This window comes from Acanthopagrus latus, chromosome 2 (assembly GCF_904848185.1).
Source record: "Acanthopagrus latus isolate v.2019 chromosome 2, fAcaLat1.1, whole genome shotgun sequence".
NCBI classification, from domain to species: domain Eukaryota; kingdom Metazoa; phylum Chordata; class Actinopteri; order Spariformes; family Sparidae; genus Acanthopagrus; species Acanthopagrus latus.
The window spans coordinates 31,556,444-31,583,597 of NC_051040.1; the positions used below are offsets into that span (position 1 = coordinate 31,556,444).

Consider the following 27,154-nt stretch of genomic DNA (forward strand, 5'->3'; position numbering starts at 1 on the left):
TGGCCTTATCCTAAGTGGATAGATCAACTGTGTACATTTTCTCATTACATGTGACATATACTAATACACTCTCTTATACTGCTCTCTCTCTACAGGCATTTTGGAACTGGGTGGAGAACTACCCAGATGAGTTCACCATGCTGTACCAGCGACCGCAGGCAGATATGGCAGGTATGAGTTGATTGAAAGCATTCATTCTAATTTTAATTTGGCTGGTTTCTTTGAACAAAGAGTCAATGAGTCAGTCTCACATTCTACCCATGATTTGACTTGAGTTGATTAAATCAGTTTTTCCAAACAATATAAGGCTTCACAGATAACAATGTAAAGACAACTGTCATTTTCATCAATGCAGATGATTTGAGAGCTTAAGATGATAAAACATTTTGACTGTAGGCAAAGCTGTTTGTGAGATAACTTCAAACATCAGTGGAAAGGATGAATTATACACTTCAGCTGCATTCAAACAATATGTAGAGTGTAAGTATGGCCATGTTTGTCCTTATAGGAGAGTAATGATACACAGTAGTCACAGTTTTGAATTTACCCTGGTATCATTCTTCCATAACTGTTATCCCCACCAGGCACGGGTCCTTCCTGGCCTCACCCAAAGCCGGCACACCATGTAGGGCTGATAACGTAGCTGAAAACTGGAATTGTCTTGGCAGAAATGTCATTAAAAAATGCAGAATTGCCTAACTGCTGCTAGTGAAGACAGGGAGGTCATCAGCCTCCAATGCAATGTCAGGGACTGGGTCAGCAGTTGCGAAATGTTTAGCATGATTGTTGTAATGGTTTTTTGAATGCTCCACAGCCCTGAAGAGTGTCTGTCTGTCTGTCTGTCTTTTGGCTGTCTGTCTGTTTGGCTTTGTCTGTCCATTCAGAAGCTGCAGAGAAGTTGTTTGACCTGGTGGACAGCTTTGCAGAGAGTGCTAAAAGGAAGGCAGCTGTGTGGCCACTGCAGATCATCCTCCTCATCCTCTGTCCAGAGATCACCCACACCATCTCTAAAGACACGGTGGAGGACAGCAAGGCAAACAAGGTGTCAAAAAATAATACACACACACAGACAGACAGAGCAGAGACTGACTCCAGCACTCAAACCCCCTTTCTTGTCCTGTTGTGTCACCAGAAACTGTTTTTGGACAGTTTGCGGAAAGCCTTAGCTGGCCAAGGAGGCAGCAAGCAGTTGATGGAGAGTGCTGCCATCGCCTGTGTCAAACTGTGTAAAGCTTCTACCTACATCAACTGGGAGGATCACTCAACCATTTTCCTTCTAGTTCAGTCCATCGTCATGGATCTCAAGGTCTGGCATTTGGTCACAGAAGCTAAAGGATAAAATCATTTGAAATTAAAAAAGCCGAAAATTATTTTGTCGATTGGATTTATGTGTAAAGTGTGTATATACATGACCACAAGTTATTATTTATTGTGGGAATATTGTGACTGTTCTTAGGTACAGTATATCTCACCAGAAATGTGCTATCGACTGACCCTCCCTGTCCCACCAGGCACTGCTGTTCAACCCAGCCAAACCCTTCTGGAGGGGGACAGGCAGCCAGAATGCTGACGTGGAGCTCATGATGGACTGCTTTGTCTCCTGTTTCCGCATCAATCCTCATAACAACCAGCACTTTAAGGTGTTACGGAAAAAAGTGATATTCACTTGTTTTTTGTAATGATTCCCCTACTTGGAACATAATACATATAGCTCTGGCTAATTCTCATTAATGTTTTGTATTTGTTCTGAAGGTCTGTTTGGCTTCCTCCTCCCCCTCCACTTTTCACTTTGTCTTGGTCAACTCATTGCACAGAATAATCACCAATGTAAGTCTGCAGAACTTCTTCACACGAGTGACAACAGCATAGCTTCCCTTCAATTGTTATACCTTGTCCTGTGTTGTCTGCTTTCAGTCCCATCTGGACTGGTGGCCTAAGATCGATGCAGTGTACTGCTACTCTGGAGAGCTACGCTTTATGTTCTCAGACACCCTCAACCGGGTGATCCAAGGAGTTGGCACCCACGCTCCACTACGTATGACACCGGTGAGAGGACAGTAACACCTTGCTTTACTACACTGAACAAATCCTAGTCACCAAGATAATTGACTAATATCAGTTTAAGCTCTAAACCTAAAAATTCAGAAGTTGACCATAAAAGTATCCCAGAATTACAAAACTGACTTGTAAATTTGCTGTGATCTGTATGTTCTCACGATTTGATTTGATTACTATTCAGCTGTCAATGATTAGGTTACAAAACAATTCTCGTGGCATTGCAATACATCTCAGTGTATGGCATCCTCTATGATCTATGTTGCTGCATAAACAAAACATTTATACATCTGCAGTGCCTTACACGTTTGTTGTAATCTACAACATGGCAACTTTAAGATAAGGCATTTATTGACTCTGCTGCACATACCTCTCCGAGTTGTGTAGTTAAGTTGACAGCCTCCCCAGATCTTGGCTGATTATCTGGGCTTGCTGTAACAGTTATTATTTATGGATGCAGACATTGGCTTCCGATGAAAATGTCCCCAGAGATGTCCATTTAATAAAATATCGAGTTCTCTTTCAAACTCGGTATCTCGCTATGGGATACATGGTGATGCATCTTCATCAGCTCATTCGAAAAACACTTCCCCCAACATTACTGGCAATGGGACCATTAACTAAACTGTCCAGAGATTGAGCTAACCACTTGATCAGTGGGTACTAATTTTTCTGTGTCGTTTAACGGCACATCTAACCGTAGCTCATCTGTTATCCTGTTGCCAAGCAGTAAAACAACGAGCCTTGGCACCAGGGACCCTCTGTTGACAACAGTGGTGGCTCGAGGGTGAGGTCCCCGCCATGCTAGGTTTGAGCTGGGGCTAAACTCCCCTGCCCAAGGGATTTGATGTTTGCCTGCCAGCTAAACATTTCGGCTCACTGCTGGACAATGACACGGAGGCAAGTGACTCAGATGCTTTATCTGACATTCTTCCCTCCAAGGGGCACGACGATGATGATTCTGCCTTTGCACCAAACAGGGCCTCTCCCCCACTTACCAGAGGCATTGATTGTATGAAATATGAAGAAGCGCAGCTGAAAAGCTAGATATCCCATGGCTAAAGGTGCAGAAACTTCAGTGTCCCACTATGAGGGAAAGAGGCTGCCATAAGCAAAATGGCAGGCAGCACCTACCCATCATCCCTGAATGTTTGGAGGAGATAATGTCCTATTGGCAGAATTCCTTCTCTGCTGCTCACTAGGGCTACAACGATTAGTCGACATAATCAATCATGTCGACAATAAAATTTAAGAGTTGATGCAAAATGTTTGCGTTGACGCATCATATTTATTATTGTTATTAATATTATTATTATTATCATCATCTTTAAAAAAAAGGAAAAAAAAGATCAATTAAGCACTGCTACTAGAAGTAGCAGACGAATATGAATGATGGCGGAACATGTTGAGGTGAGCAGGAAAGTGAGACCATACACGTCCAACGTGTGGGAACATTTTTTGGGCGGTAACCGCCTATATCTTCAATATATGATATTAAATTTACATGTGACTCTGTAGTACAGCTTAGATCGGTCCAAAAAATCAAGCCCAACCCGACCCATGCACGTTGAGTCCTAGCCCGGCCCAGCCTGGCCAGACACATAAGCTGTAATTATGAACTGACCACTTTTCTCAGTGATGAGTTATCTACCGCTTTAATATGAACAAACCAGTAATCAGATCAAAGTTACTTATTCAAGACACTGTGCGCTACTATTATTTTTTTCATCTTCCTTAATAAAAATATGTATTTTTGCTTTCTTCTTGCGTCTAGGGGAGTGATGTCACGTGTGTGACAGGTCACGTTTTCAGCACGAGGACACTCACTCACATGTAAAACCACGCAGCGGCACAAACAACATGGAGGGAGGAGAGAGATGCGCGTTTTTTAGCTGGAAATACAGTCATTATTTTGAGTTATTACAAAAATGTATTTTAAAAAAAAACAGTCTGGGTCATAGAATCTAAACTCTACTCTGTAGCAGCCTACAAACGTACAAGCAAATCAAACTGAAACGATTTGCACTTTTTAGACACGTTCATCAATTAGTGTACAACCAAAAAGTGATTTATTAAAATTCATAGTTATTAAAAATGCAACAGATCTTGAATGACAACAATAAGTGTGGTTGTTGTGAACCCATGCTCCCCCATGTGTCGTTAGACAAGAGGCCGACTGAAGACGATCTCTTTAAGCACGTTCATTGGTTAATAATGTGTACAGACATGAAGGGTGGACAGTAAAATCTAAATCTTTAGACCTAAATCTAAAAATAAGAAGTTTTTGTCTGACACCAACAATATCAGTAATACTTCTTGTGTAGGATATTAAATCCATACCAAACAGTAATGATATAAGTTGGATAAAACACTGAATAGTAAACCTCCACTTAATGCAATGATTTATAACATAACAATATATTTTTTTTTGAAGATGTGTAATCAATTAAAAACTGTAATAATTAGTATTAATTGATTCAATTGTGTTTCAAAATATTATGTTTTCAAATGCATGTTTCATGGGTTTTTAATTTGCTCCGAGAATATGAGGTAAAACCAGTCAAAACAGATGATGCCAAAATAATCGTGACTAATCGACTAATTGAAAAAATAATCAATAGATTAGTCAACAACCAAAATAATCGTTAATTTCAGCCCTACTGCTCACCCAGTCCAGGGTGGGTCAGCCTTTGACTATTTGGACATGAAGGAAAAATGAATTTACCACATGCCCCCACAGTCTGTTGCAACCATGCAACAGTGGTGTGAGGAGAAGAAGACAGAGGGAGCAGCTCTGCAGCAATGCTTTCTATGAAAGAAACGCTCCCACCCCCGCCAGGTCTTTACTACAGCTGTGACCCAGTAGTCCAGTGGCTCAGAATTCAAGGTCCCCAGATGCCCAGGTCCTCAGCCACCAGCACAGAATCAACCCAGACCCCCTGAGCAAGGGGCCCTGCACATGAAAATACTTTCACTTTTTACTTTTACTTGGCGGTGGCTTAAGGAGCCCCTCCACCCCCTCCCAGGGACCGAGGAGGAGGAAGCAGGTCTAGTTCAATCAAGTTCGCCTCTCTCAGCTTTGTTCCTGAGCCTGGTGTAGCCTCCATGCTGCTTACAGGGCCCAAGTTGGTCCCTACAGTTTCCTGCCCCATGAAAAAGAAGAGAGACTTCACCAGCTATAGCCATTCACATGCTTCCTGTATGTCTCACAAAGTGCTCTCATGTATCTCAAAAGTTGTCCCCAATGCAACCATGCATGTTGCAAAGTGCACTAATGCATACAAAATGCACAAAGTAATACACTGTTGATAAACAATGCAAGAATAAGTCCCTCTCCACCTCTCACACTCCAGTGGCAGGGGCTACTGTGACTTGCAATGCAAAGAATGTAAAGAAAGAGGGGTGGAAACTGGGGCATTAGTTTGGGTGCAGTAGACAATAGATGGGATACAGCCCCCAGTTTGCCATTGCCCCACATCGATTCATAGGGATTGTGCATTCCCTTGCTTGGGGGGACTCAGCCCAGCTACTCCAAGAGGAGATATCATCACTTTTAACAAAAGAGGCAATACAAATACATTACATACATTGGAGGGAGAGCCAGTCCGGGTTTTGCATAAGGTATTTCCTCATGCCAAAAAAGGGGGAGACTGGACTCTGACCGATCCTCGACCAGTGGGCCTTGAACAGACACCTTATGTCTTACAGGTTCAGAATGTGGACACATACTGCCCTGATGTGTTTTGTGTGCCCAGGTGACAGGTTCACTTCAGTTGACCTGAAGGATGACTATCACATACCAATATATTCTCCTCACAGGAAGTACTTCCAGTGCACAATCTATGAGTATATTGGTCCTGTTCCACAGGCTCTCCTTGAGCCCATCTCTCAGGAAGCAGGGCATACGCATTGCTACAATGTATCATACATCTAGGACTGGCTTCTGGCTGCAGAGTCTAGTCAGGAGGCGCTAGAGCACACAGAGTTGCTCCTTCTGCACCTCATCTGAGTGAATCAGGAAAAGAGTATTCTGACTCAGTCAGATAATCTCTCTCTTTGCTCTGACCCTTGACTCGGTGTCCCTCACAGCTCACCTGTCAGCACAGAGAATTCCACAGGGTAAAGTTGTTACCCTTCAGAAGATTGCAACGGCTGCTGGGACTGATGCATCAGCTGTAGTTGTCATCCCATTAGGCCGTCTATACCTGAGGGGCTTTAAACATTGGGTTCCATCCCTCAGCCTGGACCACCCACATAGGGGTCTCTCTGAATTGTGTGGTAGCACTTCATCAGTGGAAGCTCAGTATATCTGTTGTAATGTACATCAACCATCAGGGTGGACTCCGGACCCCTCGTCTGTACATACTGGCTCACAGACTGATTTTGTGGAGCAGTGTGCACCACCTGTCACTCAGAGACACTCACCTCCTGGGACTTTGTGGGGCCGACTTGCTTTCCAGAGGCGATGCTCTTCATGGGGAATGGAAAGTCCATCTGGAGTTTATCAGTCAGATTTAGGCACATTATGGTCACCCCCCTATGGATCTGCACACCTCAAGTGAGAGAGCTCAGTGCCCCATGTTCAGTAAAGCCCCATAGTGAGATACAGGGCGACTGTTTGAAAGAGAACCCTAGGTTAAAAGGTAACCCCGGTTCTCTGATAACATGAGTTAGGTATCTTACCAGACTGGCCTCCTTGCGTGAGTGAGAAAGAGGTGTGCTTATTTTGAATGAACTTGTGGGGGTTGCATGGGAGCCAAGCTATTGCAATTTGTTGTGGTGCAATGATCAACCTCACAAACTGCCTACAGCTGGGCTCATGCTATAGGACTTTTAAAATCCCATGCAGCACATCACCTGATTTCTCTCATGTGATCTCAAATGTAAGTAAATTGAGACAAATTGATGTAGCATTGTTACTACTTTGCAGTAAGAAATGAGTCTGGATGATAAAATTGTTAAGATGAGAGCAGGAGATGATATTTTAACTGTCGGTTTTATTATCTGCCAATAGTAGTATGCTAGGAGACATTAGCTTCAAGGGCTAAAGGTGTTTACCGTTGCTTGGCAACACCTTCATCTCTGGGATATCGCTCATGGCTGCTATTGTGGTACTGATATGATGACAATCCTAGTCATCCAGATTTCCTGGGTCTAAATCAGACCAAACTGCAGTTTAAGGATGTCTTTTTCCAGTTGATTTTGCAGCTAAATGATGATGACCCGAGAATGAGACTCGAAAAATCAATCTTTCTTCAGAATCACTTTATTTGTTTCTCTCTCCTTTTGTTCCCACTCTACCAGCAATGTTATAATATAATACATTTTAGAAAGTTGACCAAAAAACACACCACGAGTTTAGGATATTTTCAATCACTTTTCTGTTGTCTCAAAAAACAGGTTACCTTAAATGTTTGTACCGTTCAAACAATAGCATAAGTAGTAGTAGTAATCCTTTCTGGATTAGGACCCAAGCAGGTTGCAGTGACATCTCGCAACTGCGGCCAGCCTGTAACGACCCTTGTCGCCCACTCAAACAAACTTGTTTTTAAAAGTCTGTTCAGCTCACAGTAATTTTACAGCTACTGCTGTGTCTTTTGGAATATACTTTTCTGCATCCCTGTTTGTACTTTCAGATGTCTATGATATTTTTCTGTAACATTGTGTTTGTTTCCTAAATTGAATGAGTACAAACGTCAACATAATTAAATTCTACTCAGAAGTTAATTTCACTGAATTTATTCAGACTGGAAACAGCTTTCAAACTACATTTTATCATCCAAAGAATATGTTAACAGGATGAATTCCAGCTATGTGTTTAAATCTAATGTGAATCTTCTCTGTTGTCTGTTGCCCTCCCCCCACAGAGTTTAACATTCAAAGGGAAGATGACCACCAGCCTTAAATTCAAAGAGAAAGCCACAGAACTTGACACTCGAAGTTATAAGTGCCTCCTTCTTGCTCTGGTCAAACTCATCCACGCTGACCCCAAACTCATGTTGCATGTGAGTCTGCCACCATATTCAGATCACATGCAGATACACCCAGATACATTTTTTAACTTGCTTCTAATCCTGTGTGTCCATGTGTCTGTGTGTGTATATGTGTATTTTGTTTATTAGAACCCAGTGAAGCAAGCTCCAGAGATGCAGAGCAGCACAGCAGAGCTCATCACTGGCCTGGTGCAGCTTGTGCCTCTAACCAACACCACCCAGCTGTCACAAGAAGCCATGGAGGTCAGCATAAAACCCAGTCATTCACTTAATGCAAAACTAATAGCTCTTATTTTCATGACAGAGGACAAAAGTACAATTTGTAAAATTTTGTCTTTGAAGAAGAGGTGTTTTCTTGTTTTTCAGTCACAGTTTCTCAATAAAGCTTAATTAATTAGGTCATCATGGCAACGGGCACAATCAAGCACAAATACAAAATAATAGCAAAATACAAGGGCAAATTGTCCAAATTTGAATACCACTTTGTCCCTCAAAAATCATACTTCACCTAGGAGAGATACACCAGGCAAGTTTGCTACCTTCCTCAAGCCCTCGTTTTCACTGTAATAAATGGATGAAACATTTTTACACAAATTTCCCCTACAGAACAGAAAAATATAACAATGAACCATCTAAGTTCAAGGTTCTTTACTTTACTGAACTCGGAATAGCTGCAAAAACAAACATGACAAGAAATTAAAGTCGTTATTTGTCTTTCCACAATAATCTCTGGTTGGTTTAAAATAAATCCTCAGTTCAGCAAGTAAGATATAAAAATATCCCAGCTCTACACGCCTGATGTCCAACTCTCTCTCACCTCTGCTGCTTCATGCTTCTCCTGTGCCCGCCTGCCATGTCTTCTAATATCAGTCATAGTCTGGCGATCCAAACCTGGGCCAGGCAAACACTAATGCAACTTTGGCTCCATGGCTAACTGAGCCACGAGCTTGCAACTTAGCTACAGGTAGCTAGCTACAGCCAACGATAGCTGGAAAAGAGCAGCAGTTGTGGGTGACTTTGGTGATATGTGTGCCCCCTATAGTTTTGGAGCATCCTTCAAATTCTTACCATAACTTACAAATGACACATAAGGGCATCAAGAATATACTGTATGTGTACTATCTGTTCATTAAAGTGTAACTCCAGAAACATGGTTTTTCACTCTGATTAGGCCGTTGTGCTCAGAAGAGGGAAATCATAGGAAGACAAGGGGCGTGCTGGTAGCTCAGTTGGTAGAGCGCATGTCCCACGTACAGAGGCTCTGTCCTGGCTGCAGCAGCCCAGATTTTGAGTCCGACCTGTGGCTGTTTGCTCAATGTCGTAAATGGTTAGCATGGATGCACCAAAAATAGGAATGGGCAAAATCTGTTGTTTTCTGTGATTGGAGAGACGAAGAACAAAGAAATAACGATGGACCCTCTTTGGAGTGGGGGCTCTATGTGCGAGAGCAGCCGGCTCTTAAACTCCTGTCTTCAAGGCAGGAACCAATCAGCTCCCTACACCAGTGGTTCTCAACCTTTTTGAGTCGTGACCCCCAATTTAACATGCATTGCTGTCTGTGACCCCCCCACACACACTCCCACGCCGATGTGAACGCATGATGGATAAAGCACTGTCCGCAGTGCTGAAACATCACCCGATCAATACACCATAGGCTACGTCGCATTTACAAATCAGACAAGCACTTATGATCACACTTCAGCTATTAGTTTCTTTATCATCTTATCTGGATTTTTTGAGAGGCTAACTTTTCATGTGAGGTCGCGACATCCCATCATATTGCTGGTAGTTGAGCTGGTAGTTAAAATGTAAACAAATAACGCAAACTTTATTTTTCTTTTTAATGAAATGAAATGATAACCAGCACGTGATAATTAGGAAGCCTTAACAAAACACACTGGGGAGAAAAACAGCCTGTGTTTAATTTTAAACAACTATGTTGCTGAGAGCTTAAACGTGAAAAAGAACGTCACAACAACGCTCTTGTCACAGCTGCGGGACGGTTGTGCAGGAAAAGCCCATATTTCAAAAAGTTGGGCTGATATTTACAGAGCCTCGAACCTTTATCAGCCGCCGGTGTCGGCCCCAGAGCCATATGTTTCTCAGGTGGTGGTTCTGGTGGCTGATCTTGGGACCGCTGCTGCTGCTGCTGCTGACTGTCGTGTGCTGGAACACTTTTTCTTTTAAGCAGTCGATCCATTTCTCCTGCTAGCAAACTTGCTGCAGCTGTAACTAAAACAACAACGCGCCTGTTTTTTTTCCTCTTTTTTTCTTTGTGTTTTTTTTCCCCCCTCTGTGCTTCACTGACCAGAATCTCACGCACACAGATCAGAATTGTACAAATGCCACGTTGATACAATGAATTTGGACAAACAAAGAAGCAGAAAAAAACTAAAACAACTCTCTGTTTGAAATTATGTGATTTGATATTAATATTAACCCTTAGGCTACTGTTACAATGTTTCAGTAGCCTAACATTTAAGTTCTGCAATTTCAGACTGTCTGTGAAACGCATATGGCCTTATGTGGTGATGAGGTGAGGGGCGGGGTCGAGAGAGAGCTCATACATACATACACACACATACACACACACACACACACACACACACACACACACACACACACACACACATATATACATATATATATACATATATATATATATATATATATATATATATATATATATATATGTATATATATATGTATATATATATGTATATATATATGTATGTATATATATATATAGATATATATATATATATATATATATATATATATATATATATATATATATATATATATATATATATATATATATATATATATATGTATATAGAGAATCAGTAGAATGTATTAATGGTCAAGTGGCATGTGCCTCTTTAAGGCCCTGTTTTGTGCATATGCAAAATTATTAAATCAGACTCCTGATCACTTGTAAGTAACTTAAAATTAGTAACTAATCTTAAGACATTTCGCTATTGTGCATTAATTTAGTTTTTACTGTAAAGTCTCCACTTAGCACAAATCATTGTTTTGTCTCCTCCCCCTGGTTCTTATTTCTTACTCCTCTCTTTTTTTGCCTGTCTTCTGCCATGTCCTTCCATGTCTCCTTCTAGGCTCTGTTAGTTCTGCACCAGCCAGAGACCATAGAGCTGTGGAATCCTGACGCTCCCATAGAGACGTTCTGGGACATCAGGTACTTCTTTTTGTATTTGCTTAAAGTAATGCCTTGCTTTAGTACACAGTCAAAGCCATGGAACTACAGTTGTCTGATGTGACTCAACAATCATTTTCTGGTTAGGTTGACACAGTAGCTTTGCAGCAACTGTTGATCAATCTGTATGCCTTTGCACCAGCAGTGGCTGTGGCTGGAGGTTTTATGCTCTTGGGTTGTATGTTTGTCCATCCTAACATTCCATTTTTGTGAAAATTATAACTTAGGAACTAGGGCTGAATGAATTTTTCTAAGTGATTTTGCGATTTTAGTGTTCACTGTATAATAGATTTAAAAAATGTTATTGAGCATTACCACATTGATGTACCATCAGAATATTAACTGATCTAATGAAAAAACGAGAACTTGAAGATATGAATTGCTGCCAACATGGGCCACATCTGATCGGTGGGCATGGTTGGTAAACGAAGAGTCACACTGTTAAAGTTTTAACAGTAGTCTTACCAGTGCTGCTTATCTGTCCAGTACTTTAACGGTACTCTTATTTGTCGTTTTTGTTACCTCTTTGTAACTATTTAAGAACGGAATGAACAATTGCTTTATTCTCTTCTACTCTATAAAACATTCAGGAATACTGTGCCAGCTCTATTTTTAACAAATAGCAATAATAGAGTATATAGTGATAATAAATCAAATAAACACCTGTTTTTTTTAAAAATTCACTATAAGTGACTCTATAATGTTGGGATTAAAGAAATGTAAGACAAATTAAGTTATTACTCACAGCAACAATGAATACAGTGGTAACATGTGTAGCTCAAATGAGCAGTACATACATACATGCATGCATGGGTAAATGGCCATTACTATTAGTCAGCTGAATATTTAGCTATGCATTCATGAATTCTGTCTAAAATGGTGAAAGCATCATCCAAGCTGTTGTTTAGAAAAAATCTAAATTAGTAGCCTAATTGCTGTATGTAATTATTCTTGAGTCTGAGTGTATCTGAATGACAGTTTGAATGATGTTTTTTTTTACCATTTCAGTAAATTCATTACCGCGTAGCTGAACATTTTGCTAACTTATAGGTACCATTGGCTACAAGCCCATGTTTGTACAATTTTCTTAACTCTGTGTGGGCTCCTTCTAGCATAACATACCTGGGGTGGATGGGAAAATGGGACAGAAACTACGAGCTAGGCTGTTGAAAACTGCCTTTATCTGTATATGAGGTACTGTTTTGAAAGATTGCTCATATTTCCGCCCTTACATGCAGAAGACTTGTAGCGCTTGTGGCAGCAAGCATCGTCCCCATCGATTCTCACACCATTGAGCATTTGGCTCTCTCCAGCATTGCCACTTGGAGCAGGGTGCCTGTGTCTCTGTTTTTCCCGCCGTGTGAGAGTGACAGGCAGGCCGTTAGAGCCCGCCCTGTCCCTCATTGACACTTGTGTGAACATGGGTGATACCAGTCAGTGCGTTTACATGACACTTAAGAAAACCGAATTACTAGATTAGTCCGACTATGGTCAGATCTTTACGATGCATGTATACACCTTAGTCTGACTAAAGTCGGACCAGATCGGATTTCTCATAGTCAAATTAAAGCACCCAGATTATTCAATTGATAGTCGCATTACTCCTGCATGTATACGTTCCAGCAGATCGTATCTGATTTTGCCACCGTCTTTAAACATTTTTACACAGGTACATTTTTTGTGAGATAAACGTGATTTATTTGTTATGAGCATTGAGCAAATATTATGGAATATGGAAAATATTAAGACTTTGGAGAAAGTTCATTTCTAGTGATATAACCTGTACATCAGCAAACAACAATGAATGTCACAATTGTGTGAGAAATGGCAAATATTTATGGGTCTTGGTGTTTTAAACATATTTTTGGAGTTTACAGGACAATGACCTCTCTCCTTCTATGCTTCTTACTTCAGTTCACAGGTGCTCTTTCTTATCTGCCGCAAACTGATTGGCCAGCAAATGGTTAATGGGACAGAAGTCCTGAAGTGGCTGAGGGAGATCCTCATCTGCAGGAATAAGTTTCTGCTCAAAAACAAGGTACAGTCCAATGTGTAGCACCAGGTTGATTTGTTGGTCACAAAAAGAGTCAGCAGGCAGGTTATGAGCAACTTGTCATCAACTGAACTAAGTTCACATCCCTCCTTTGGGAAAATCATTGGCAATTAAGGCAGGAACACACCAGCCCAACCGTTGGACGTCTGAAGCATTTGGGGAGACTCAGAAGAGGTCAGGAACAAATATGTTCGGCGTGTTCAGACGTTGTCTGCTCCGATTCAACATGCGAACATGCTGTTTTTGTCTGAAATAGTTATGTTTTATTTTGATCGAAAGTAAAGGGAGCTGCGTGCATAAACCTCTCATCCAGTGTCTTTTTTATACACTGGCGCCACCCATTTATTGCATCTCGCGCAAGTACAGAAGGTACATGCTTCTGTGGAGTTGGCAGCACGTCGCAGCGATGTGTTCAATGCAACTTTTCTGCTGAACGGGTCAGACAAGAGGAAACAGAGTGGTCGGATAAAGGCAGTTGTTGATTTGAGTCTGGGTGGTGTGTGGGGGCCTTTACACTGTAGTAGGTCACTTACTGGCTAAGCAAAGTAGTTTATTTCACACAAAGACTCTGCATTATCTCTGCAGTGAAGGCTCGCCAATTCTCTGCATGTGTTTGTTCACACTGAACCAAGGAGCTGTGGCATGAAGCTGCACTAGTGTGTCAGTTCATACTGCACACCGGCGCTATGGATCAAAAAGAGGCGTGGCGGTACATGTCATGATGACATTGACATCCGTGTGGAGTTTTTTTCAAGATGTTTCTCTGGTGTCTCCTGTTAATCTCATCATGTATCTGCTGACTGTTTATAATCATATGGATGCTGTTATAATTTGTGTGATTAAGATCCTGACCCACCAAACATCCTGGAAAGTGACAGTTGTGTTTTTCGTTCTAAATTACATTGTTTTATAACTGAAGTCTCTGTCTGGAGGGTTGACTGTCGCTGTGAAGACAGTAACTAAAAAACACATCACTGGAAGGAGACAGACACAGAAGAGTCAGTGGGACAGACAGGATGATGGAGGCATTTTCCTGTATAACTTTGGTATTTTCTTCTTTATGTAAGATGCTAAAGACACTATCAGTTACTACATTACTGTTGTTTCATCCCATAACTTTGCTTTACAGGTCATTTCTCTTTTATTTGATGAGTGAAGGATCTGTTTAGCTGTCAGACTACGAACACCATCAGATCGACATGCCCCATCTCCACGCCGCCGTCTTATCCATTCACACTGACCTCAGCTCACCTTGCTGCTGCTCTGATAGTGTAAGCGCATCAGAGCCGGAGCAAAATTTTCCCTCCTCTCTGCATCTGAAACTTTCACACAGAGAATGGGTGCTGTGTGAATGGGGGCTACTGACTCTGAAGCAGATTGTTAGTTGTGTGTTTGCTGGGAAAAGGATTAGGAAAAGGAAAGGAAGGAAAGGATTTGATAGGGAATCTTGTCTTTAAGGGAAACAATACACTGTGGATTTGGTCCTTGCTCGTTACAGGAGTGTGCCACTATGGGTGGTGGCATTCCCATCTGTCGGCAAGCGCAGACGAAGCTGGAGGTATGTCTCTACATGTTCCTGTGGAGTCCAGACACAGAGGCAGTGCTGGTGGCCATGTCGTGTTTCCGTCACCTCTGTGAGGAGGCTGACATCCGCAGTGCCACTGATGAGGTGCCTGTCCAGAGCATTCTTCCCAACTACGCCACCTTCAGTGAACTGGCCTCTGTCAGCAACATGATGGGAACAGGTTAGTGCTATTCTCATCCTATTCAACTTCAGTTGATAAAGTTTGTCATCTTGAATACAACAACTTTGCTTAATGTTTAGCACTGAACCTCACCTTCTGATAATTAGTTTTTTACTCCACAAAGGAGGTTACGATCTCTGTTGGGATTATATAAAAAACACTGCCATGATTTTCTTGAAACATTCTAAAGCAACATGGCGTGGACCAAAGAACCTCCAAAATTTTGCAATGGAAAGGAATTGAGGGGCATATACATAAAGTTGTTTAACACTGTGGAACAGACTTTTGACCACGGCAGAATGAATGCCATACATTTTACCAGTGAGGCAACAGCAGTTGAGTAGTTGATGACGGTAGTTTAAGTTTTTTTTTTCTATATGCAAATTATAATTTGACTCCAATTACAATGTCTACCTTGTGAACACACAGTTTATTGTGACAACTGTTTTTTAAATAACAAGTTGCCATGTTCCTGATTTTATTCAGTCTTAAGCATTTGTGTGTTAAGTGTTTTGTGTTTTGTTTCTTTTAAAAATGCTTGTTAAATATGTGTAATATTGTTGAATGCTTATCTGAGATAATAATTATATTATTATTAATGATATGATAATGATTAGAGGTGTGCATTTTCACTGCCCCCACGATTCGATTCGATTACTCGATTGCGTTATGTAAATAAAGGAGTCATTATCATAGGCCGACCTCCTCTGCACGGTGATAGGAGATATCTGAGAGGGGGGGCGGTCACCCCCGAGGTGAAGTTCGGTGTGTCCAGCAGTGAGACAGCAGTATTTCACAATGTCGTCACTCAAAGCTAGACACGCAAATAGCTCTGTTGTTGGTTGTAAAAATCAACATCAGTGCCTATATTCTGTCCCAGCTACAGAACGACAGAGGAGACAGTGGTTGCATTTCATATTTTAAGACAATGTGCCGGCTACGTTTCGTGTTAGCTTGTGTGTGTGTGTGCCAATCACTTCACATCGGACTGCTTCAGTAAAGAGCGTCAGTACAAAGCTGTCTTTGCCTCGACACTGACCCTCGTAAAAGGATCAGTCTCAACCATACCGGACCCAGCAACTGCACCCAAGCCACCGAAAAGTGTCGCCGCGGCTTAATAGTATTTATAGTTGCCTACGAGGATGGTGAAGTCAGCTGGATTGAATTGAATTGGCTAACTAGTTAGCTCCGCTTCGGTCCGCTATGTAATGGCGTTTGAAGCGAGTTTAATGTTAATGATATTACAATGGAGCTTGGTTGTCACAGTAAAAAGTCTGGAAACGTACAGACTAGAGACAGAGACTAACAGTGTCCAATAGTTTGGAGACTGAGTTGGAGACAAACACAACTTTCGCTAGCTGTTAGCCATTAGCTTCATGGTAGTAAATGTAATAACACATAGGAACAAACTAACATCATACAGACACACTAATCATTCTGAAATGTACTTCTTCAGGAGCCTCTCCTTCTGGGTCCCATTCTGGGTCAAACTAGTTTGGTTGAACGAAAAAATCTCTGCAGCCATAGCGATACATATATACATCCACCGTAAACATTAGCACAATGCTACTGCTAACGCAAGGGGCATCCTCTCCCTGAGAGTGATGTAGCAGGCAGGGCTCTCCAAGTAGGCGTAGACAGACGGCGCTCATTAGCATTTAAAGGTGCAGGCACAGAAACAGACGGCTCTGAATAGAGCTCTGTAGAGCAACTTTTAGACAGCTGAATTCAGAGCCACTGATGAGTTTTGGACAGTGCATATCGAATACAGAGCTGTTGGACCTCTGACAGCTGTGTGAAATTGATGAAAAAACAGTTTTATATGGGACCTTTAAAATGGCATGATCCGCTGTATCAAAAGCAACACTTGTATCTAAAAGAATTAAAACTGCTCTCTCCTTTTTTGGCTGCTAAAAAGAGATAATTCATTACCTTGAGGAGGCCTGCTTTCTGTGCAATGTAATGCTGTAAACCCTGACTGGAACTTGTCAAAGATGTTATTATGACACATAAATATATGAGTTGAAGCCGTTTTCTCTAAGACTTTGGATAAAAACAGAAGTTTAGAAATTGGGCCAAACTTGAACAGTGGGATCCAGATAAGGCTTTTAGTCCTTGCTTCATTACGAGAGGTCTGGACCGCAGCATGTTTAAAAATGGATGGAAAATTACTGTTAGAAAGTGAGCTATTAATTCATAGTTTTCAGTCACGTAACCCTCTCATTGATCTGGAGGGCAAAACAGTAGACCTAGACGCAATTCATACTAGACTTTGAGCAGGGACATGACAAAAGCCAGAAAATTTCCTCTCACAAAGTTATTTAGATCATCTGTCAGCCGTAGAAAAGGAACAACATAGACGTTAACTGCAAGAGTTGGGCACTTGCTATCCATATACACATACTGTATTTCGGATGTTAAAAAACACCAGGTGGATATTAGGAATATAATACTTATGGTGTATCATTAAATCTCTCTCTAAATGCCTCCTAATACCCAGTTGGGACCCACAGGCAGAATGTCATTCCTCCCTCTGGAACTTTAAGTGCTACCTGTGTTGCTAACTTGAGGACTTTAACTGTTAAGTTCCATAAACAGTTTGGTTTCTGTCTCCACAGGCCGGTCCACTTTGCAGAAGAGAGTTATGGCTTTGCTAAGGAGGGTAGAGCACCCCACACCAGGGAACATTGAGGTAAAATTCAGCTCAAACTTTAGCAGGTTTTACTGTTTGGTTACCTCCATGGTTCACCTTCACTGATCACTGGTAGATGATTCTTGTGTGGTGTCAGAATTCACATATTTGTTTTATAAAATGAAATGAAGAAAGCAATGCATATTTGTTTGAGAAATTAGTTGGAGAATCATAAATAGAGTGTTAAAGTCTTCTAAGAAACTATTTTTATGAAAAATCTCCACTCTATAACTGAAATCATTTGCAGGCAGGTCATGTTGTAGCTGCCCATCACATGTGAGGCATGACTGACAATTTATAGCGACCAGCTGGTCAGTGTCAGAGATATCTGATTCTGCCAGCCTGAACTGAAATAGGAAAACTTCATATTTTATGTTATTTACCTAATTTATAAACACTCCTTTCAACGTAGCTCATTGTGATGGTCTTTACTGCTTTTTCCCTCATTTATATTCATGCTTTCTAATGCCTTTCTCCTCTGCTGCCTGCCTGTGTTTCACAGCAGTAGTCCACACAGACCATAGAGCGGAGCAGAAACATGGATGTTACTCGAGTTGATGACACTGTGTGTTATATAGATCTGCTGCACTGGTTTAAAGTCCAATATTGTAGTTGATGATTATAAATACAAAAATAACAACACGGAAGCTCCATTGTCTGATCCAGGGAGACAAACTTTTAACTGCAGTGTATATTATGCTGCAATCTATTTTCAATTGGATGATATTTGTGTGTGCTCTGTCTGGTGGCACCTTATTTTAAGATTTATTTAATTGAGCTTGAGAGAAGGTACTGTATCCAGGTGCAGTTTTGAAGAAAATATATGAGTTGGGCCTATTTAATAGTCTTTTTTTTTTTACAAACATGCATATGTTGGTGTATTCTGTCAATTATAGTTCTACTACTCATAAGATGTCAGGTTAACATTTTACATTAGTCGTTTTCTCCTCGCCCGTTTGTGCGCTATTGTTGATGTCCAGTTCATTGTCTGTTGTTTCCATCTTCAGGCTTGGGAGGACACATATTCTAAATGGGACCAGGCTACCAAGCAGATTCTCAGCTTCCCCAAAAACAAGGCAGATGATGGGCAGGTAAGCATGTTACTGAAGGGATGTCTCTTCTGGATACCTCTGTTTTTTTGAGTGTGGAGTTATGAGCAAATATTATATTTCAGACGAAACTGGTGTGATGCAGTTTAAACTTAGAGGAGTGTCCAGTGTTTGCTGTGTGTCTAAAGACATCATACTTGCTGGTAAAATGCATGGGCTGTTACATGGCAGCATAGTTCACAGCACAGGGAAACAAAAAGTTTAGTGCAGATTACAAGACTTGTTGAATTGGCATCCATTGTCATCAAAGTTCAAGCTGTTAAGAGACCTGTCTTAACCATTTTGTGAATTGTCCCAGATGGTACCACCGTACTCAAACATACAGCAGATACAAATACACCCATTTCATTGTTGCTAAAATTCTCAATATCAAGTGAAAAGGAGATGCAGAGACATAGTAAGACTCATAATAGACACAAAATATACACACAGGGAGAGAGGTAGACACACCAGGAGGTCCTGCAGCTCATAGGTCAGCAGGTGGAGGTGTGAGGGTGTTAGTAAATGGGATGTTTCAAGAAAGCAGTGAGTTAAATTCAGAAAAAAAAAACATCACAGAGTTCAGTTGCAGCCTGATGACATCACAATCATTTTATACAAATGTCAACTTTATAACAAAATAAACTAAACCCCCCCCCCCCCCCCCACTATCTGTTTAGATACCTGTATAAACTGATTTTTGTAAACTTTCTGAGTTGATTAATGGAAGTGGGATAATAGAGCTGTTAAGTATTTGAGTTAAATCATTTAAGACAGACACAAGCAGACAGCTTCCCAGGCAAACTAGAACCATTTGCATTTCCTGCGAATATATACAATGTGAGTGCTGATGGCTGAAATGATTTTGGAAATCTGCTGAATATAATGGAAAATAGCTGCCTGAAATGCATTAAACTGTAGGAATGAATGGTGAGGAATTTGAATTTGAGTTTTTCAAAAGCTGAAAAGGCAGAAAGGCAAAAACATGTTTGGCAGAATGAGCTTAAAAAGCTGATCATTTTGATAGCTGAACACTTTCTCTAGCTGAGCATATGCTGAAGCAGTAGCAGAACCAAGCTGATAATGGCCCCAGAAGAATGAATGGGCAAACACCTCACAAACTCCTCTGAGTCTAGCAAAAAGTGTAATGATCATGGCCCAAATATCTATAAAGTGTGGGCCGTAAATCAAGCTGAAAATAATTTTTCCTCCAATATTTCCAGCTGCTCTGCACTCTAGCGATGATGTCACGCACTGTAGCTCGCGCAATACACACCCTTTATAAAATGTGAAGACATGCTAAAAAATCTTCAAGCTAAAACTCTGATGCTTGCAGCATTCACACTAATGATCAGCTCCTGCTCTTCTCCAATCCACCTGCACACAGCTGCAGGGGATCTTCTATGTTTAAAACTAGTTGGATAGAGCAGGCATCCCATGTACATAAGCTTTGTCCTCTGCAGCAGCTCTGGGTTCGAGTCCCGACCTGGGGCCCTTTGCTGCGTGTCACTACCCCTCTCTCTCAACCTGTTTCCTGTCATATCTTCAAGCTGTTCTATCAATAAAGATAAAAAAAAACTTAAAAAAGAAAAAAAAAGCTAGTTCGAAGAGTTTAATGAAATCTTAAAAGATACTATTTTTTTTTAGGCATAGACACCTTTATTTGACAGTGGATAGATCAGAAAGGGGAGAGAGATGGGAGGTGACTTTCAGTAAAGGTCCTCCATTCGGATTCGAACCAGGGCCCACTGCGTTTGTGGCAACCACGCGAATGTGTGAAACTGCATTGTGTATAGAGAAACGGTGTAGAATAATACACACTGATGCACTGATACTGTTTCTGTGGTATTGTGCTCCTGGTCTTCAGTGTTTTTATATCCCCCCACAGCAGGAGTGGATCAACATGACGGGCTTCCTGTGTGCTCTGGGTGGTGTATGTCTACAGCAGCGCAGCACTCCTGGCCCAGCCACCTACAGCCCACCTATGGGCCCTATGAGTGAGCGCAAACACTCCATGATCTCTATGGGCCCCTGCGATGTGTCCAACCCAGTGACCTCGGCTTCCTCCTGCTCTTCATCAGCCTCAAGTGAGACACCTGTCAGCCGCTTCCTGGACCGGCTGCTGGCCCTGCTGGTCTGTGGCCACGACAGGGTCGGCCTCCATGTTCGCACTAACGTCAAAGACTTGCTGGGGCTGGAGCTCAGCCCCGCCCTCTACCCCATGCTCTTCAACAAGCTGAGGAACAGCATTGGGAAGTTCTTTGACACACAGGGACCAGTGAGTAGTGCTATGAATGTTCTTTTAAAAATTAATACTTACCATAGTTTTCAATACTTGAAAACTCACAGTTTGGCTTGGAATTTTGTGAAAGTACATCAGGAGTAACTGGAGTCAAATTCCTTGTATGTGTACACTTACTGAACTGAATTTGTTAAGTACAAATAGTATACACTTATGACATTGTTGGTGGACAAATATTAACCCAGTCCCACATTCATTCATTTATGAATAAGGATTTCCAAACTGTTATGAATCTTGAAGTTTCTTGGACTGTATCTGCTTTCTGCTTCATCATTTCATTTTGTTTGATGTATTAGTTGAAAAGTGACACCATCTGCATAAAATCTATAAACTCTGGTTTGTAACAGCATGTCTTGTGATAAGTGTCTGATCCTTTGTTCCCAATGCCAAAGCCTCTAATATTTAAAGAGGGTTAATGAGCCTGCCATATTGTGGTAATATTGTGTATTTTTGGTGGGTGGTGTTTTAACATGTGAATGGTACCCTAGTTTTTTATTTTTTATTATTATTTTTTTTTTTTCAAAGTGAAATTAACTTGGTGGTTCTCTTGTGTCCAGGTCCCTATCAACGACACTAACACCCAGTTTGTGGAGCAGACCATAGCCATCATGAAGAACCTGTTAGATAACCACACTGAGGGCAGCTCTGAACACCTGGGACAGGCCAGCATCGAGACCATGATGCTTAACTTGGTCAGGTTAGTACTCCCAATGGCCCAGTATCTGTCTCAGTGGAGTTAGCAGTGCTCACCTATATTGCTACAACTTGTGTCCAGTCTTCCTTCAGACTCTGTGCAGTGCACTGGATATTGAATTGGCAGAAGATCTGCATCGAAAGTAAAAGGTTATGATACCTAAGTTGTGATGTGGTGATTTTGGCAACAGCCTTTGGTGACCGCTGGGACTTTTTCCTGCAGACTGTTTATTGTTGAAATGATACATTAAGAATGGTGTTGGTGGCCCATAGTTGGTCTTCTGTTGAAAAATTGCCTTCATATCATATTCTCATCTGACCAAAAGAAAAATGACCAGTACATTTTGAACATCCTGTATTTGTCATCTATTTTTTAAATTCCTATAGAATAAGATTATTCAACTTTATTCTTCTCTGTAGTTGAAAATTAGGAAACGGAACATTTGGAAATACAACATTCAGTGTTTAAAACACCAGTGAATGACTGAAAAAGAAAGCCTACTCAGGCTTTGAATTTATTGTGCTTGAAGTATCAACTTCCTCTAAATGCTTTTAGATGCCAGAACTTGTTGAAAATTGGTGAACATGCTGACAGGCAATTTTCATTGTATTATGACTTTAAGACAGAAGGTAGTGATCTGAGGTGTACCGGCCTGTGCTCCATCTATCAGGTACGTGCGCATCCTTGGCAACGTTGTTCATGCGATCCAGATCAAAACCAAGCTATGCCAGCTGGTGGAGGTGATGATGGAGAGACGTGATGACCTGTCTTTCTGCCAGGAGATGAAGTTCAGGTCAGTGACAACGGCTGATTGTTAGGCATACATACATCCCTCTATATGTTTACAGGTCTATTATAAGGTCACCTTGATGGCTCCACACCAGCTGCCCCTTTTTGACTAAGACCCTCCAGTCAGAAGTGTGTATTTCTTGTTCCTACAATTAAATGTTTGGGCTTCACTATGTAGAACAGAACATTGAGCTGTGGCAGAGGTGTCACACACTCACATTTTTTTGGACATTTGAAAATTAATTAAATATGAAGTGTGAAGAGCCAGTTGTTTTAAAGAATCTGAATCTGTAGTAATAACTTCGGAGGGCGCAACTATATGTATCCTGAGTTGGACACCAAAAATAATGCTATAACTCTGTTAACTCTGTCGCTAAGGAAAACAACATTGCTCCTGCCAACACTGCTAGTTGTGGCCACAGTGATATACAGGGGAGGCAAATTTTATTTTTCCCAGGATGGGACTGATGCCCCCTGTCCTCCTAGGATTTACTCCAATATGATTTGACAAACAAGCTATTATTTTATGAGTGATTTTATTTATAGATTTCAAAATTAGGGGGAAAAGGAATAGATATATTTGAAGGATGTTAACAAGAAAATCTAATTAATTGGTTGAAAAACCATATCAGATGCAAATTATTCAAAGTAGACTATTTTTTATACATCTTAAAACATATTTGGATAGGCTTTTTCTGAACTCTGGCCAGTATACAGTATAAAGATGTTAATGAAACAAATTCAAAGTGGAAGCAGTGACTTTGCTTGTTACACATTCTGCATCTGTGACGCATTAAAATCTGAAAGGACGCAGTGAAGTCACTAACCATGCGTCCGGAGGATGGACCATTTTTTTCCCCCCTGATAGCGTTACATTGTGACCAACCATATTAGAAATATTTTTGAAGGAAACAAAAGATCTGCTGGTCACGGTTTCAGACCACCTGCATTCTGTGCTCATATCTCAATCGCCTTGACATGATGGTCAAAACTTGGTATTGGTAACTGGGTCACTATCAGGAATAATCAGCTCTGATCGATTCTGTATACTCTCCTGATGATGTTATGGATGATGCTTTTCCGATCAGGAGATGTACCTTGTTGAAACCAAAGAAATAAACTTTCAGATGAATTTTGAAGACAGGTGTACCAGGATGATGATTTGACAGGGCTTTACCCAACTTAAGATTCACCACTCAAATCAGATTTCTGCTGTGCAGTACAGTGATTCAACTATTTCTTTTTTTTTCCCAGTTCAGCACCACACTACACTTTTTTCTCATCCTACATCAGTATGTTTTACCTGCAGCCTCAGGCACACCTTTTGACGCTTTTCTATTTCAGCTGTGATTTCAGTGACTATTAAATGTGCGTCCCGCGCATAGTTAAAAGCGCCAGTGCTACACATTTTCGTGCCCCAGACCAGATTCGGATTTGGTGCCCCTAATTTGCTAACCACCAGCACATGTTGCTAGTAGGACTTTTTTACTTGTGCAGTAGTTTAAAGTAAAGTATGGTTCCCTAACATATAATTCGTCATTGAGGTGTTGTCTCTCTGCATTTTTGTATGCTTCCATGTTTTGTCCTGTTTTTGGGATGTACTCTTACTGACAACTTCAATCTCAGTCTGTCTCATCAACTTTCAGGTGGCAGCCCTAGAGGTGGCAGTGTTTTAAATTTCTGAATGTATTTGTTTATTTTCAGATACATTTTCATCAACCATATAGTATAACCATAATTATAACCATGTAACTTAAATTATGAGTTCAATAATTTGTCAGGAGTCAAATCATTTTTGTTGGGAACCCATTAGATTTCCCAAGGACCCACTCAAATGACCAACTGTTGGTCCCAGGGACTCACTATATCGAAAAAACTATCAACATCACTGGGTAAGGAAGTAATTACAAATTAAAACCCTGCATTTTGTGTTTTCCTCACTTGTCCCACGGACACTATTTTATTTCCCCTTCGCCCTTTTGGAAGGTTTCATTCATGCTGTCGTCTTCCTCTTTTGTTTATAGGAACAAGATGGTGGAGTATCTGACTGACTGGGTGATGGGAACCTCAAACCAAGCTGCTGATGATGACATCAAGTGTCTGACTAGGTACAGTCCTGTTTATGTGCTCCGGTCAACTAATACATTCTTGGGAACTGAAGGGGCTCCCTCCTCACTGTTGTCGTGTGTGTGTGTGTGTGTGTGTGTGTGTGTGTGTGTGTGTGTGTGTGTGTGTGTGTGTGTGTGTGTGTGTGTGCATGTAGGGACCTGGACCAGGCCAGTATGGAGGCAGTAGTGTCTCTTTTAGCTGGTCTTCCTCTGCAGCCAGAGGAGGGAGATGGAGTAGAACTGATGGAGGCTAAATCTCAGCTCTTCCTAAAGTAAGAACACACTTGCACTAACCCTTAGCAACTGTTGACAGTCATATGATGGAGCACACACCCTCTGTTTTTATCAGGGAAAATCTTTCTATCACTATCTATCAAAAAATGTGACATTGAAGTGGAGGACATGTATCTGAATATATTTATGTGGGCACAGAGTTGTGTGCAGAGTAGGAGTGTAAATGAAGAATGGTCAATCATGAATACCACTAATTACCAAATTACTACAAAATCTGATGTTATATTTTTAAAATGATAAGCAGAGCATATACCTGTCCTTCCAATCATGTAGCTCAGTACAGACATTTGTGTACACGCAGAGTTCTGGGAGGAATCAGTTAGTTTGACAGTTAGCAGTGGGACAGCCCATCAGAGGGATGTTAGCAGATGAGTAGAATTCACTCACGGTGTTTATATGCACGGTAGTAACCCGGTTACTGTAAATCATACGTACAGCTGGTATGCAAACGCATGGCTTCCCTTATAAAAGAAGCAGGGTTGGTCTGGATTTTTATTTAATCAATAATTTTTAATTTAATTTTAATTTTTTTTCCACTGTGTGTTCGTGTCAGCGCAGTGAGCAAGACAGACTAACTATGTTAATGTATCTGAATTTTACAAAAAATCAAGTGTTCATGTGTAGAAATCATTGATTGTATAAGAAAGTGAATAGAGCACCTGTGATGTCCGTAGCTATTTTGGCAGTGCCCGACTCCACCTAACTACCAGCTATCAAAATGGAGGCAGAGCGTGGGTGGAACTGAAGCAAGCCTAATTAGCTAGAAGATACCACACTAGCTAATACCAACAAGCTGTCAGTGTTCACACAATGAACGGAAAATGGTTTATCTGCCTCAAAGAGCCAGAATACCTTGTACATTAGCTGCAAGATAGCAAGCAACATACAGCGCAGTGTGTCTTTTGAGTTCAATCTGACCCAAGTAGAACTCACCAGATACTTGGTTTCTTGGTTATCCTGTCTGTGTCTCTGTCTTGTCTAGTTCTGGGACATGACATTGAATTTCTGTACCTCCAGTGGCTTGTTATGGTGGGCAAGAGTGAAGATAAATACAGTTTTTATTCTCAAAAACACAAACTCTACTCTCCTGGATTCTCTGTGTTCTCCTACAGAAGCTTTGGGCTCCAAAAGCTCTGACTTCTCCAGAGCTACTATCTGCTGGTTAGGTTGCTTGTTAATGCAAAACACCAGCCCCTGTCCTTCCAGTCTTTTAGTCTATGTAGCCGCATAGAAAGACATATTATGTGTCCAGTATCCTAACTAAGATTATGCAAAAGGCTCCCACACGCAACATGTTTGATGATTAGATTAAATTAAACTTTTTTTCATTGTGCACAACACAAGTACAGAGACAACAAAATGAAGCTAGTATCTATCCAGAAGTGAAAAAAAGCAGTCAAGTGCAAAGTACTATGTACAGTGCAAATAGTGCAGATATTTAAGTATGTACAGTATATAAATGGCGTGGAAGCTGGTCTAGGTACAGTATGCACACTATAAATATTACTGGCAGTTCTAAATGAAGATACAGTTTGTACAGTGTAAGTGTAATTAGCAGTACTAAAGGTGGGGTATAGATGAAGAGTGAAATAGTCATGAGTAGTGCAGTTTCTGGGTGGGGTCGGGGGGGATCAATGACTGAGAGAAGGAGCCGGCTGGTGTGGAGTTCAGTAGGGTGACAGACACAGGGAAAAAGCTTCCCCTGAACCTGCTGCTTTGGGTATGGAGTGACCTGTAGTGCCTCCCGGAGCAGAGGAGGGTGGACAATCTTTGGTTAGGGTGAGAACAGTCCTTGGCGATGCTAAGCACCTTTCGCAGACATGGCTTTCTCTGGAGAGCCTCGATGGAGGGGAGTGAGGTACCGGTGATGCATTGGTGTGGCAAGTGCTCTTTGTCTGACCGGAAAGCACTGCAGAGGGTGGTGAAAACTGCCCAAACTGCGACACAGTTGGTAAGGATACTCTCGATCGTGCAGCGGTAGAAGTTCACCAGAATCTGAGGAGAGAGATGGAACTTCTTAAGTCTCCTCAGGAAGAAAAGATGCTGGTGAGCCTTCTTGATCACAGTGGAGGTGTTGAGGGTCAAACAGAGGTCCTCGGAGATGTGGACACCCAGAAACTTGAA

At 41.3% G+C, this 27,154-nt stretch overlaps 1 protein-coding gene across 7 annotated transcripts in view; it reads left to right on the forward strand.

The window, feature by feature from the left end:
* The window catches only part of nf1a (neurofibromin 1a), a 159,907-nt gene that overhangs the window by 45,248 nt on the left and 87,505 nt on the right, over window positions 1-27,154 (forward strand). For 5 of the 7 annotated variants that reach the window (XM_037073420.1, XM_037073437.1, XM_037073448.1 and 2 more), the window contains 18 exons: window positions 96-171; window positions 885-1,042; window positions 1,133-1,306; window positions 1,512-1,640; window positions 1,753-1,827; window positions 1,915-2,046; window positions 7,923-8,060; window positions 8,178-8,291; window positions 11,168-11,247; window positions 13,180-13,303; window positions 14,817-15,063; window positions 17,682-17,755; window positions 18,763-18,846; window positions 20,732-21,121; window positions 21,703-21,842; window positions 22,510-22,632; window positions 24,653-24,736; window positions 24,892-25,008. In XM_037073420.1, coding sequence (XP_036929315.1) covers window positions 96-171; window positions 885-1,042; window positions 1,133-1,306; window positions 1,512-1,640; window positions 1,753-1,827; window positions 1,915-2,046; window positions 7,923-8,060; window positions 8,178-8,291; window positions 11,168-11,247; window positions 13,180-13,303; window positions 14,817-15,063; window positions 17,682-17,755; window positions 18,763-18,846; window positions 20,732-21,121; window positions 21,703-21,842; window positions 22,510-22,632; window positions 24,653-24,736; window positions 24,892-25,008 — 2,459 coding nt within the window. The remainder of the gene's footprint in view (window positions 1-95; window positions 172-884; window positions 1,043-1,132; window positions 1,307-1,511; window positions 1,641-1,752; window positions 1,828-1,914; window positions 2,047-7,922; window positions 8,061-8,177; window positions 8,292-11,167; window positions 11,248-13,179; window positions 13,304-14,816; window positions 15,064-17,681; window positions 17,756-18,762; window positions 18,847-20,731; window positions 21,122-21,702; window positions 21,843-22,509; window positions 22,633-24,652; window positions 24,737-24,891; window positions 25,009-27,154) is intronic. The other 2 variants (XM_037073429.1, XM_037073456.1) reach the window with 1 other exon arrangement.